A 13,429-nucleotide genomic window follows, 5' to 3' on the forward strand; every position below is an offset into this window, starting at 1 on the left:
GAAGCCAGGTGCTTTTTGAGACCCTCCTCAGCCTTGCCTGCATGGAGCCTGTGCACCCACGCGCCCCCAGCCCCGCTGACCCACCATCATCACTTACCCCCTTATGTCTCTCCCCCAAACTTCCTTTTTCTCCTCCCCACGTTGTCTGAGCCCCATTCCTCCTGGCTGCATTGTTAGCAAGAGGCTTACTCCAACTGCAAGCCCAGGCTGCCCGCATCCTCCCCCTCACGTTCCCCGAGCTCCTAGTGTCTCCCCATCACGCGTCCCTACACCCTTGTTCCCCGTGTCCCCATTGTCCCCCGACCCATAGCCTGCTCCTCCCGCGGCCTCCATCACTACCCCCCGTGACCCCGGGTCCCTATGTCCCCCGGTCCTATGCACCACTCCTTGTCCCGTGCATTCTCTGACCCTTGACCCCTGTCCCCGGTCCTTCACACCTCCCCATACACCGCATCCCGGGTCCTCCGCATCCCCAGGACCCCGCGTCCCCGCGCTGCGCGGGCCAACGCGCCCAGGTGGATGCGCGCGCGTTGCGTGGAGACCAGCGGCGGGCACACCCTAACACGCCGGACCCGCCCCCGGCGCCGTGGATTGGCTCCCCGCAGGCTGGCCGGGCCCGGATTGGCTCGCGTGGCGCGGTGGCCGGGCCCGTTTCACGGTGGGTAGCACCGCAGCGTGGATGCTGCTCCGTCCCGCCGAGGCCCCCAGGAGCTTGGAGCCTGAGCGGCCAGGCGGGGCCGGGGGGGGCACCGCCGGCAGCCGCTCCGCCGCCCAGCCCGTGCCCTCGGCCAAGGGCAGCCCGGGGCCGCGGCCGCACCCTGGGGCCGCGGGCGGCGGACAAAGGGCCATGCGGGCCCGGGGGACGCGGCGCGGGGCGCGCTGGAGCGGGGGGCCGCGGCGGCGCCGCTGAGCGCGGCCCGGGGCGGACGCGGCCGCGATGCCGTGGTTCCCGGCGAAGAAGATCCGCAAACAGATCAAGCTGCTGCTCCTGCTGGTGCTGCTCACCTGCGCCGCGTGGCTCACGTACGTGCACCTGAGCCTGGTGCGCCAGGGCCGCGCGCTGCGCCAGCGGCTGGGCTACGGGCGAGGTACGGGAGGGGGCGCGCGCCCTGGGGGCGGGGGGCGGGGAGGGTCGCGAGCAGCGCCGGGCCCGGGCCCTCCCATCGCGCCCAGGCCTCGGCATGGGTCAGGCCCGCCCGGAGACCCCGTCCGCCCTTCCCAGCTCGGCGACATTGGGGCAGGGGGCGCGGTTCGGCTCAGCCCGGCCAGAACGCCGATGACGTCAGCAGTGACGTGCGCGACCCTCTTGGGGAGCGTCCCCGAACCCTGGAGGACGCCGGGGTCTGGCCTGGAGCGGGTAGTGAGTGACGGGGTTAACGGTGGGCTCTTGGGGAGATCTCCGCCGCCGGGCCCTGCATGCTGAGATTTCCGAGAAGCCAAGTCTGGCTGCGCCTCCGACACGTGCCTGCGTAGCAGAGCCTCGGTTTTCGCATCTGCTGGGGAGGGGCAGAGACCCAACCTCAGGACGGAGAGAGAGGGGGCTGGCGGGAGGGAGCTGACCCTTGCAGTTGGAACGCTTCCTGGAGGAAGTGCCCTAGGTAAACCTGTGATCAGGGACTGAGACGCTTGTGTGTTGAAGCGGGGTGAGGCATGGGGATAGGGATCCAGCCTGGGGAGCTCCGAACTGCCTGGCGTGAACTCTCCCAGGCTCCTCGAGCTCACGCTCCAGTGGGGGCAGACAGTGAACCCACAAATCAGGTCCTGGTGAGCGATGTGGGAAAGAGTTGGGGAGGAGTCCTGCCACTTTAGCTAGGAGGATCCTAGAGGGCCTCTTGGAGGTGGTGACTTTTGACACACACTTGGAGGAGGAGGAGGAGCAGAGTGCGGGGGTGGGGGTGGGGGGGGCGGGGGCGGTGATGAGAGAGAGAGAAGGAAGCACCTCAGGGCAGGGAGGTCCCAGCCAAGCTGCTCCTGGCCCTTCTCAAGGAAGCGAGGTGTCCTTAGGATGGGTGGTGAGAATCTTGCTTCCCAAAGACTCAGAACAATGATCTTGACCCATGAAGTCCTGGGCCACTCCACCAAGTGGTCCAGAGTTCCCTGTTCAGTCGCACAGCTGGCACCACAGACACCCCAGGCCAGGGGTCAGAGGCTTGTCCCAACCCACCCCACCCCCAGAGTCCACGCATCTCACAGCTACCACACCCTCTAGGGGCCCCCAGCACTGTTCAGTCCCTCATAGAGGCCCCCCAGCTACCATCAAATAAGGCAGGACCCCGGAGCGAGAGCCAGTGACGCAGAGCATAACCAGCCTCCCGCTCAGCTGCCTTGTGGTTTTCTGGGCAACCACACTGCTCCCCAGCCTGGCTTCCCGAGCAGCCGGGAGGGGGCGGAGGTGTGGGAACCCCACTTCTGGGACCTCCTCTGCTCTCAGCTGGACCAGCGAGGAAGCTGTCCTTGCTGCTCCTGGGTGGGCGGGAGCTGTTCAAGGTTATGGAAGATCAAACCCTCAAGCAGCTCCTGCCAGGAGCAGACCCAGCCGGTGCCCCCGGGGCTGCAGCCCCGCCTCCTGTCCCGCTACCTGGGCTCCCACCAGGGCAGGGCTTGTGGGAAGCTGAGCAGCTGGACGTGTCTGAGGCCCTTCTGACTGTCCTGTCAGCACTGTGTTCACTCCCACCAGAAAGGCTACCTTCCTGGGGTCCAGCAGCCTGTGCAGGCAGAGGTGCTGGCAGCCAGGAGGCAGGAGGCCCGTCTGGATCTCGCTGTGCTGGGGCTCAGCCCCTGCAGGACAGTGATGGCATCCTGGGTTGGGACCCCACTGTGGAAGGTTCCCAATACCCCCAGAGTTACCTTGTGGGCAGGGAGCATCAGGGCCAGGCTGTGGGGATTTGGCCGGGAGCCTCTTAGGGGCTCGCCTCCCAGCTGGACGGAGGACAGTGACCTGGGGGGAGAAGCAAGTGGGCAGGCACCACCGGAGTCTCACAGGCACAAGACCACGGGCAGCCCCCTCCCCCAGAGAAAGGGCCCAGGCCAACTGTGTCAGTCCGGGAACCTAGCTCCTGGGGTCTGGATCGAGGGACGGGCATAGACTTTGAAGCCCAGGCTTGGCCCTGGAGGAGAGGGGTTCCTGGACTGGGGGTCCCCGGATGGGAGCACCAGGAGAGGCAGACATGGCGCACAGCAAAGCCTCGCCTTCGGAGGCTCAGATCCCAGGGTATGGAACCCCAGGCCCACAGCTTAGGGAGGAGGTCTGGGAAGTTGAGGGAGGCAGGGGTGTGGAGGTGGTCTGCCCCAGGCGTGGGGAGTTAGGGGGGTGCCAAGCTCTAGAGATGTCCACGGAAGGGATCCCCAGGGGGACAGTCTCCCTCCGGGGCCGCCTTGGCCCCATGTCCTCTGGAAGCTGGACCAGTGTGCCAATCCCTCCTCTGCCCAGGTGGGTAACAGGGCTCCTTTGGTCCTGAACCCTGGCCTCAAGGGCAGCAGGTGGCACACGTGCCATGGGCCGGGGCTGGGGTAGCCTCAAGACCACAGTGCCAGCTCGCCTGACAACAAACTCCAGCACTAACCCTTGGCTCTCAGTTCTGGTAAGGGAGTCAGACACAAAACACTCCAGCACACAGGAAAAGTGCTGAGGGCACAGAGCAATCCTGGGGGCCTTCCTGGAGGCAGAGTCACTGATGACAACAGCCCCACGGGTGTGTGTGTGCATGCATATATGCTAGCATGTGCATACACATAACTGCTCCCTCATGCCAGTGGGGGCTGGGAAAAGCCAGGTGGGGGACTCAGGCAAGGGCCGTCCCCACGGAGGTGGGATGTGGGAGAAGGGCCCAGCCGAGAGCACTTCCAGCTGTAGGGTGGGGCATCGGGTAGCATGAAGGGGCAGACGTGGGGAGGGAGGGCTTCAGTGGAGACACCACTGGCCATCCTGCCCCCAGCTGACCCCAGCGGCAGGGGCTGTGGCCTTGGAGAGCCTGGACCCCAGTCACGCCTCATGTGCCGCCCACAGATGGTGAGAAGCTGAGCGGTGTGACAGATGGCCGGGGCATCCGGGCTGCACTGTCCACACAGAGGGCAGAGGACTCCAGCGAGAGCCGTGAGGAGGAGCGGGTGGTGAGCAGGGCTGCGGGGAGGAACACCACAGCACACACGAGACCCAAGGCCACTCCTGCGCCGGTGGCCTCAGGACCTGTGGGCCGTGTGCAGGGAGGACACAGCGCTCCAGCACGGAGCGTGGCCCCAGCCCGGGTGGACGCAGCTGCTGCACGTGGGGTGGCCAAGGGTCTGCTCGGGTGGGTGTGCACGGCGGGGCGTGATGGAGTCAGGGCTTCGTGGCTACATGTGGAAGGGATGTCTGTGAAGTGAACCGGCGTGTGTGGCGGGCTGTGTCACACACTGTGTCTGAGCCTGGTGTGTGTGTGTGTGTGTGTGTGTGTGTGTGTGTGTGTGTGTGTGTGTGTGTGTGTGTGTGTGTGTGTGTGTGTGTGTGTGTGTGGTTGTGTGACTTCTTCCTGCCCTCACATTTCTCAGCTTTGACCCTGGTGCCCTTTCTCTCCCGTAGCCCGAAGGTCGGGACCCAGACGCGCTGTTTCCCGGGGGGGCTGGAAGGCCACTGTCGCTCAACCTCACCCGTCAGGCGCCCTCGTGGCGGGAGGAGGTGAGCTCTGCCCAGCGGCTCGGGCTTGGGGAGGGCCGGGGGCAGCTGTGCAGAAGGTAAGCCCTCCTCCCACCCCCAGTACAAGGGGCAGGTGAACCTGCACGTGTTCGAGGACTGGTGCGGGGGCGCCGTGGGCCATCTCAGGAGGAACCTTCACTTCCCGCTCTTCCCTCATGTGAGTGCTGGGGTGGGGGGCGGCCGGCCCGCAGGTGGGCGGGGACCTTGACGTCAGAGGCCGCTGCCCCCCCCAGACTCGCACCACCGTGAAGAAGCTGGCTGTGTCCCCCAAGTGGAAGAACTACGGCCTCCGGATTTTCGGCTTCATCCACCCGGCGAGAGATGGTGCGGGCACGGGGGTGTGGGGGGCAGGGTGTCACAAAGCCCCCACCGACCCCTGAGCCCTGTCCTGTGGTCCTGTGGCCTAGGAGATGTCCAGTTCTCCGTGGCTTCGGATGACAACTCGGAGTTCTGGCTGAGCCCAACCGAGAGCCCGGCGGGCGCCCAGCTGGTGGCCTTTGTGGGCAAGGTACCCCCACGCGCAGCCCACCCCTCCATCCACACCGCTTGTCTTCGTGGGCCTCCTGCGGCTTGGTCACCTGGCCCCTCCAGCTTCTCAGGAGGGGGGGCTGGATGGGGCTGGTGCCCCAAGGAGAGCGTGAGCCCCCTGCCCCTTCTCTGTTACCCTGCAGACTGGTTCGGAGTGGACAGCGCCCGGAGAATTCACCAAGTTCAGCTCCCAGGTGTCCAAGCCCAGGCGGTGAGTGAGTGTGGGAGTGTGTGCATGAGTGTGTACCTGTGTGTGTGTGTGTGTGTGAGGAGTGGGTGACACGTGCATGCGTGAAGCCGCTGCTGCTATGCTGCCCCCTCAAGCCCCACCTCCTGTGGGCTCCCCATCTGTCTGGGGCTTCTGGGGCATGGCGGGCCCGCCCCCTCACTCCTCCCGTCCCCAGGCTCATGGCCTCCCGGAGGTACTACTTTGAGCTACTGCACAAGCAGGACGACCGCGGCTCGGACCACGTGGAAGTGGGCGTGAGTGCGGCTGCCCTCTGAGGGCTTCTGGAGACCCCACCTCCCCTGCCCTGCCCTCCTCTTTCCGGCCACTCCCCGCAGGACAACGGTGTGGACCCCGCCCGCCCCCCCAGAGAAGCTTCCCATCTAGCTGACAAAGCAGATGCTCAGGGACGGGGCTTGTGCTCACAGAGGAAGTGGCCCTTGAGCAGATTCTTGAGAGATGAGAGACATTCACAGGGAGACCAGTGGGGAGAGAATCTGGGGTGCAAAGATGAATTCCAGGTCTCGAGAACAGCAGAGGAATGGAACCACCTGGAGTCTTCTGGAACTCCAAGCAGTCTGGTGGCCAGATCCGGCAGGGCTTCCTCCTGAGGATGAGGCAACTGGATCTGCATTTCAGGGAAAACTCTCTGGCCGCTGCCTGTTGGGAGGGATTTTCGTGGGTGGCCATCCATCGGTCCCTGAACCAGGGAGGTGGGAATGGAAGAAGTGGAAGGTCGGGGTGGGGGGCGGAGGGAGATGCCCAGCGACTGAGAGTCTGAGCCTAGCTGGGTGTGGGGTGGTGACCAGGGTGGGCTAGGGGGTGGTGGGAGGTTGCAGGTGTCTGGTTTGTGTGTGGTGGGCATCACCCCAGCTCAGCTTAGCAGAAGGTCCAGACTGCAGATGCAGATTTGGGGTGATCTTGTGGAAGCCGAGGGGGTGACTAAGGGCCCAGGATGAGCTGGGAAGGGAAGAGGGCCTGGGACAGCCCCCAGGAACCCCAACATGAGAGCGGTGGGGGAGGGAGAGTCTGCAAGGGAGACTGGGAAGGCCCAGCCACAGAAGTGGGGGAAGTGCGGATGGGGAGGTCCAGCGGGGAGCTGGGGGGCCAGCTCTGACCTCCAGAAGGGCAGTGGCTGCAGAACCGGGAGGAGGTGGGGGCAGAGGCCATAACCAGAAGGTCAGGAAGCACCCAGGATGTCAGGAAAGGCATCCTCATCTGCCTCCAGGGACCCCAGCCTTCTGGGCCTCTCCAGCTTCCCTGCTGTATCTTCTCAGGACCGCTCTCCCATCCACCCCCCCACCCCAAGCTTCCTGCGTCCGTGAAGGGGTTGCCCCTACTAGTTCCCCAGCCCCACGTCAGGGAAGATTCACCCCTCCCTGACCCAGCTGTGTTCCCACCTTGACCCCCATCCTTTGGTCCTGACCACCCTCTCGAACCCCCAGTGGCGAGCCTTCCTGCCGGGTCTGAAGTTCGAAGTCATAGGCTCTGCTCACATCTCCCTGTATACAGGTGCGGAGCCCAGCGCCTCTATGGGGAAGCGGGAGGGCTCCTGATGGGCGGCCTCTTTGGGGTGGTGTCTGGGTATGGGTGAGGAGGCGTCTCTAGGAACTCCTGGGGTCCCCACACATCCTCTGCCCCTAGATGAGTCAGCCCTGAAGATGGACCACGTGGCCCACGTGCCCCAGTCTCCAGCCAGCCACGTTGGGGGGCGCCTGCTGCAGGAGGAGCCCAGAGCCGACATGCTGCGGCCCGATCCCCGAGACACCTTCTTCCTCAGTGAGAGGAGGCCCCCCGGGGTGGGGTGGGGTGGGGTGGGGGGCGGGGCAGGAGTTTCAGGTCACAATGTGACCACACCTCCCGTAGCGCCTCGGGTGGAGCCCTGGAGTCTGGAGAATGTGCTGGAGCCCTGCGCCTACGCCCCCACCTACGTTGTCAAGGACTTTCCCATCGCAAGATACCAGGGACTGCAGTTTGTAAGTGCCCCTCACCAAGGTCTTCCCTGAGACCCAGGCCTCCCTCTTCCCAGGGTTCCCGGAGCCTCCTCCAGATCCTCTGGAAGACGCCCCAACCTGAGCCCTCTGCCCGCCCCAGGTGTACCTGTCCTTCGTTTATCCCAATGACCACACACGCCTGACTCACATGGAGACGGACAACAAGTGCTTCTACCGCGAGTCGCCGCTGTATCTGGAAAGGTGGGTGGGTGGTGCCCAAGGAAGAATGGGCGGGGCCTCGGCCGAGCCTGGTCTCTGACGCCCCGCCCCGGCCCCAGGTTTGGGTTCTACAAATACATGAAGATGGACCGGGAGGAGGGAGAGGAAGACGAAGAGGAGGAGGTGCAGCGCCGAGCCTTTCTCTTCCTCAACCCAGACGGTGAGTGCCCCCAGCGCCCCCCACCCCCTCAGCTGGGCCCGCCCTGGCGCCGCAGCTCACCCGCGCTGCCCACAGACTTCCTGGACGACGAGGACGACGGGGAGCTGCTCGACGGTCTGGAGCCCACCGAGGCGCCCCGAACGCAGGGCGGCCGCCGGCCCCCCGCCCCCGCGGCCCCCACCGAGGCCCCGGCCACTCCCGCCCTGCCAACGCCTCCCGCCCCCCAGGGCCGGCCGAGCCCCCGGCGCTCGCGGGCGCTGCGCTGGGCCGCCCGCCCCCTTCCGCTCTTCTGGGGCCGTGCCCCTCCGCCCCGGCCAGCAGCCGCGGCCGAGCGACCCCCGAAGGTGTATGTCACGCGGGTGCGGCCGGGACTGCGGGCCCCGCCCCGGGCCCCGGCGCAGCTCAGCCCACGCGGCCCTCCCCGGCCGCCTTTCCCTGGCGTCTTCCTGCGCCCCAGGCCCCAACCCCGGGTGCAGCTGCGCGCGCGCCCACGCCCACCCCGGGCTCGAGGCCGCAGGACCGGCGGCCCCCAGGCCGCAAAGCTGAGACCCCCGGCCCCGGCGCCGGCCACCCAGGGGAGCCGAGAGGGCCAGGCACGCGAGCCGGGACTCACGGCCCCCACCGCAGACTCGAACTCTTCGTCCGAAGCGCAGCCCGTGACCTCCTTCCTGAGCTTGTCCCAGGTGTCCAGGCCACAGCTGCCCGGGGAGAATGAGGAAGAGGAGGGAGGGGACGACGAGGAAGGGGCGCAGGGCGAAGAGGCTGCGTCGGAGGACAGCGAAGAGAAGGCCGGCCCGGCCGGCCCGGGGCGTGGCCGCTGGCGCGAGGACGCTATCAACTGGCAGCGCACGTTCAGCGTGGGCAACGTGGACTTCGAGATGCTGCGCTCGGACTGGAACGACCTGCGCTGCAACGTGTCGGGGAACCTGCAGCTGCCGGAGGCCGAGGCCGTGGACGTGGTGGCCCAGTACATGGAGCGGCTCAACGCGCGCCACGGAGGGTGCGAGGGCGGGGCGCGCGTGGGAAGGGACGCGCTTGGCCTCCGTGGGACCCTCAGACTTCCCCAGGGTTTAACGGGGCGCTGCTCTGGGAATGGTACACGCCCCCCCCCCCCGGAAGTGTCTTCTCACCCTTCTGGGGCCCCTTACTGCCCAGGGCCCCTGTCCCGTGTTAGGAGCCTTTCCCCCAACACCCAGGGCTGGCTCCCCTGTCCTGCACCTCCAAACCCCACACCTATCACCTTGGACCTGGACCTGAGGATGGAGCCGAGCCACCCAGGTCTCTCCTCCAGATAGAGACACACACGAAGGCCAGGCTAGGAACCCCTGGATCCCTCTCCCCACTGGCACCTTGCTGGCTGGGGTCTTGGTCCTCGGGGGAGGGCTCAGGGTTCCTGCCCCACTGGCCCTTCTGGTCTCCCCCAGGCCCCAGGAATCCAGTCTTTGTCTCCACCCCAAGTAGGTATGAGGGTTGGAGAGTGGGGGCCCCAATTTGACCTGAGGGGAGGCCCTGAGGGGTTCTCAGAGCTGTGCTGAGCCCTTAAGTAGGGGCAGGACCTGCAGAGACAGGCAAAGGCTGGCCAGGAGGCTGGTGGGCAGAGGACAGGCCTCATGGTCCTTGAAGGCCAGGTGCAGGAGTCATTCTTCTTGCCTCCGGTACAGAGTTTAGAGCAGGACACAGGTTTGGCCCATATGGATCATAGACAAGCATGTGGCTGTGTTGGAGAGGAGGGGGTGGAAGGGGGAGCCCATGACTGACAGGGCTTGGTCCAGGGCGGCGATGGGATGGCCTGGACCCTTGCCAGGGGCTGGGGTAGATTGATTTCTAGGTGGCTGAGAAAGCGAGCCTGCACTTGGCTCTGAGCTTCCTGGGAGCAGCTCCTTGTCCCATGGGCATGAGGGGGTCTGTCCAGCAGAAAGGTCATGGCTGCAGCCCCACCTTCCCTAAGCCATGCAGGGGTGTGGGTGGCCCAAGGAGCGAGAGCACAGACCCAGAGCGTTTGGGGCAGAAAGTCCCTGGTACTTGAGGAGAGCATGGTGGGGATGGGCAGGGGGTGAAGGGAGGAATCTAGACCCCTGGGAGGTCACACCGGTAGGCTCCGAGGGTGAGGGATACTGGCTGCAAAGGGCGGGGGGCGGGGACGTGCAATAGAAGGGAGAGTGACCTAGTCAAGGGCGAGGCCCTATCTTCCCAGGCCAGGGCTGGGGAAGGGCCAGCAGCTGAAGGCCCGGAGGCTTCTTCCCCAGAGATCAGGGCAGCCCCTGCGCTGGTGCTGGGGGGGCAAAAAGGAGGCTTCTCAGAGGAGGCACCCAGGACCTTGGAGAGGAGGGCGGGGAGCATGGGGCGAGCATCCAGGCAGGGGACACCTAGGGCAAAGACCCCACGGGAAGAGGAAGCTTGCTCATCTAACCTGAGGGCGTATTGAGGCCACAAAGTAGACACCGTTTACCGGCTTAGAATTCAGACGTCTGAACCTCGGCCTGTGGGCAGTGGGCGCCCCTAAAGGTTTCTGAGCGTGCAGCTGTGGACAGGAGTGGTGGCACCGAGGAGAGGACTGGCCTGGGCTTGGGGACGCCTCCCTTATGGGCTGCCCCACGGAGAGGGAGCCCCGGAATGTGGGCCTGCCTTCTGAGAAGGGAGCTCCCCAGCAGGCCTTGGGGGGGCCGGGGGGCGTGCGGCACCCCACTTGAGTGGCCACCTCATTTCTGCGGCTGGGGGCGGCTTGTGGGAAGAATGGGGTTGGAGCCATGGACGCAGCTTCGGAGCCCGAGGGGGCTGACTGGGTCCTGCCCCGCAGGCGGTACGCTCTTCTGCGCATCGTGAACGTGGAGAAGCGCCGGGACTCCGCGCGCGGAAGCCGTTTCCTCCTGGAGCTGGAGCTCCAGGAGCGCGGCGGGCGCCGGCTGCGCCTGTCTGAGTATGTCTTCCTGCGCCTGCCCGGGGCGCGTGCCGGCGACACAGATGGAGACGGGGATAGTCCCGAGCCGGCTCCAGCCGCCTCCGCGCGCCCCGACGGCCGCCCGGAACTGTGCCGGCCACTGCGCCTGGCCTGGCGCCAGGATGTGATGGTGCACTTCATCGTGCCAGGTGCGCGGGAGTGGGGCTGGCCGACCAGCCTCCTGGGATTGCGGGCGGGCGGGCGGGAGCCTTGTCCAGCAGGCCTTATGGGGAGGGGGGGAGTGCCACTGGTCCTGGGCAGGGTACCGCCAGGTCGGGTCCAGGTGGGTCAGTATCGCCATCCTCCTCCAGTGAAGAACCAGGCGCGCTGGGTGGCGCAGTTCCTGGCAGACATGGCTGCGCTGCACGCCCGTACGGGGGACTCGCGCTTCAGCGTCGTCCTGGTGGACTTCGAGAGCGAGGACATGGACGTGGAGCGGGCCCTCCGCGCGGCGCCGCTGCCCAGGTAACGGCGCCCCCCACCTACCGGGGAGGGCCGAGCACATCTTCCCTCCTCCCGGGCCGGCGTGGGTTTTCCTGCCCCCGCCCCCGCCCCCAGAGACGGGTGGCTGTGATTTCCCACCCCATATCCCCTTCCTCCCCCAGATACCAATACCTAAGGCGAACCGGGAACTTTGAGCGCTCCGCGGGGTTGCAAGCTGGAGTGGCCGCGGTGGAGGTGCGTGGGCAGGATGGTGCGGGTGGAGAGAATGAGATGGGCTGGGGGCGGGGGGTGCCCTTCCGGAGGAGAGGGCGAGGCTCAGACCTGCCCGCCGTCTCCAGGATGCCAGCAGCATCGTTTTCCTCTGCGACCTGCACATCCACTTCCCCCCCGGCATCCTGGATGGCATCCGCAAGCACTGCGTGGAGGGCAGGCTGGCCTTTGCGCCCGTGGTCATGCGGCTGGGCTGCGGGAGCTCGCCAGGGGACCCTCACGGTAACGCCCTGAATGCCCCTCGGTAACGTCAGGGGTCCCACCCATGCCAGGGCAAAACCCAGGCCCCCGGGGGCCTCCCAACCCGCAAGGCAGTTCTAGGGCCCCATCAATGCCCCTTATAACGCCTGGGACTCCTTGTGGCCTCTAGGACCCCCAGAGTGCCCAGGACCCCAAGTCCTCCCCCCAGTAACCCCAGGGTCATGCTCGGCCCCTAAGAACCTTCTCCGACACCCAAGTCATGCACAGGCCTCCCAGGTTATGACCGACACATTGGAGTGACCCCGAGAGCCCTCCTGAGGAAGGGCTTGCTGGACCTGGTGTCTGAAGGGCACCCCATCCCCGCCAGGTTACTGGGAGGTGAACGGCTTCGGCCTCTTTGGGATCTACAAGTCCGACTTCGACCGCATTGGAGGCATGAACACTGAGGAGTTCCGGGACCAGTGGGGCGGCGAGGACTGGGAGCTTTTGGACAGGTGACCCCCTCCCCCTAGCGGAGACTGAGACTCCCACATCCTCCTCCCCTGGGTGGGAGGGGCCTCACATGCTGACGGGACTCTGCTTTCCTCCTTCTCCGACCCCCAGAGCTAGGCCTAGAGAGATCCTTGGACCCCACCCCACTCCCCAAAACCCCTTCCCAGCTCCAGGATCCTGCAGACTCAGGGAAGCCCTTGAACCAGTTCTGCCCGCAGGCCCTACAGGCCTCTCCTGGGTCCCTCTCCTCCTACTGGGCTTGGACAGTAGTGGAAGCCCTGACACCCCAGCCCCTGGACCAGGGGCGTGACCTCTTCCACTCCATCCCACCCCCAGGGTTCTGTAGGCTCAGGGGCAGCCCTGACATGCATGCCCTCCCCCTGCAGGGTCCTGAAGAAGCAGGGCAGCCCCATTCACCCCCATACCCCCAGTCTTGATCACCCCCCAAAGATCCTCTGGGCTGAGGGGCAGCCCTGACTCCCCCTCCCCACCCAGGGTCCTGCAGGCAGGGCTGGAGGTGGAGCGGCTCCGAGTGCGGAACTTCTACCACCACTACCACTCTAAGCGGGGGATGTGGGGCATGCGCAGCCGCAAGGCCGCCCGCAAGGAGGCCCCTTGAGGACCAGCGACCCCTCCCAGCCCCGGCTGCTGTCCTGCCATGGCAGCTGGAGGCCAGGCTCTGAGCCTGGACCCTGGGGACCCAGCGGGGCTCATCCAGGGGCACAGCCACCACCCGTGCCTGCCCCTCTCTGGCCCCCCAGGCTGCTGCCCCCTCTGTGCCCACCCCAGAGAGGCGGCCGTCGTAGCCGGCGGGGCCTGGGCTTGGCCCCCACGCCCTGTGCGATGATTTCTGTGAAATTTTGCCGTAGCAATGACATCGTTTCAGGATTTCCAAGAGTTCTGTCTGTTCCGTTTTTTATTCAGAATGAAATGAAATATTTTTTTTAGTTCTGACTCATCCTCTGGGTCTGGTTCTCTTGGGAGGGCAGAGGTGGGCCTGGGCAGCGGCAAGAGACCCTGCACCCACGGTGGCCCTGGGCACTGTGCCCGCTCCTGACTCCCTTTCCTGACTTGAGCTGCAGCCGCCATGCTGACCGCACCTTTCTCCACCCTCGAGACCACTCACCTCTGCCCGCACGTTCCCTCTGAGCTTCTGTGTTGGGCCCCGAAGGCAAAGGGGCTTTGGACCCTCCCTCAGTACCCTGTGTGTGGAGCCGCCGGTCACCGGCGTGGCATGAGGCCTTTCCCCCTGCGAGCAAAGAATATTCAACCGTCTGCTTAGTCC

General features: G+C 66.0%; 2 protein-coding genes across 4 annotated transcripts in view; one reads left to right on the forward strand and one right to left on the reverse strand.

Moving 5' to 3' along the window:
- Window positions 1-13,429, reverse strand: part of LOC309605676 (uncharacterized protein) — a 31,033-nt gene that overhangs the window by 11,634 nt on the left and 5,970 nt on the right. Inside the window, exon 5 of the mRNA XM_082341769.1 lies at window positions 13,271-13,393. Within this exon, the coding sequence (XP_082197895.1) occupies window positions 13,271-13,393 (123 nt within the window). The remainder of the gene's footprint in view (window positions 1-13,270; window positions 13,394-13,429) is intronic.
- B4GALNT4 (beta-1,4-N-acetyl-galactosaminyltransferase 4) lies at window positions 752-13,098 on the forward strand. Of its 3 annotated transcripts, XM_082341715.1 has the most exons (20): window positions 920-1,088; window positions 4,007-4,110; window positions 4,559-4,654; window positions 4,734-4,829; window positions 4,906-4,996; window positions 5,080-5,180; window positions 5,344-5,411; window positions 5,605-5,683; window positions 6,872-6,938; window positions 7,071-7,205; window positions 7,293-7,402; window positions 7,521-7,621; window positions 7,699-7,799; window positions 7,875-8,799; window positions 10,597-10,886; window positions 11,049-11,202; window positions 11,343-11,415; window positions 11,520-11,673; window positions 12,020-12,146; window positions 12,640-13,098. In XM_082341715.1, the coding sequence occupies exons 1-20, from the start codon at window positions 938-940 to the stop codon at window positions 12,761-12,763; spliced, it is 3,147 nt and encodes a 1,048-aa protein (XP_082197841.1). In that variant the 5' UTR covers window positions 920-937; the 3' UTR covers window positions 12,764-13,098. The 3 variants fall into 3 exon arrangements, 2 of the variants coding, with proteins under 2 accessions (XP_082197842.1, XP_082197841.1); XR_014231484.1 differs by lacking the exon at window positions 11,520-11,673 and having other exon boundaries at window positions 752-1,088; window positions 12,640-12,777; XM_082341716.1 differs by having other exon boundaries at window positions 754-1,088; window positions 7,699-8,799.

The sequence above is a fragment of the Balaenoptera borealis genome (genome assembly GCF_965194805.1).
Source record: "Balaenoptera borealis genome assembly, chromosome: 11".
In the NCBI taxonomy this organism is placed as follows: Eukaryota; Metazoa; Chordata; class Mammalia; order Artiodactyla; family Balaenopteridae; genus Balaenoptera; species Balaenoptera borealis.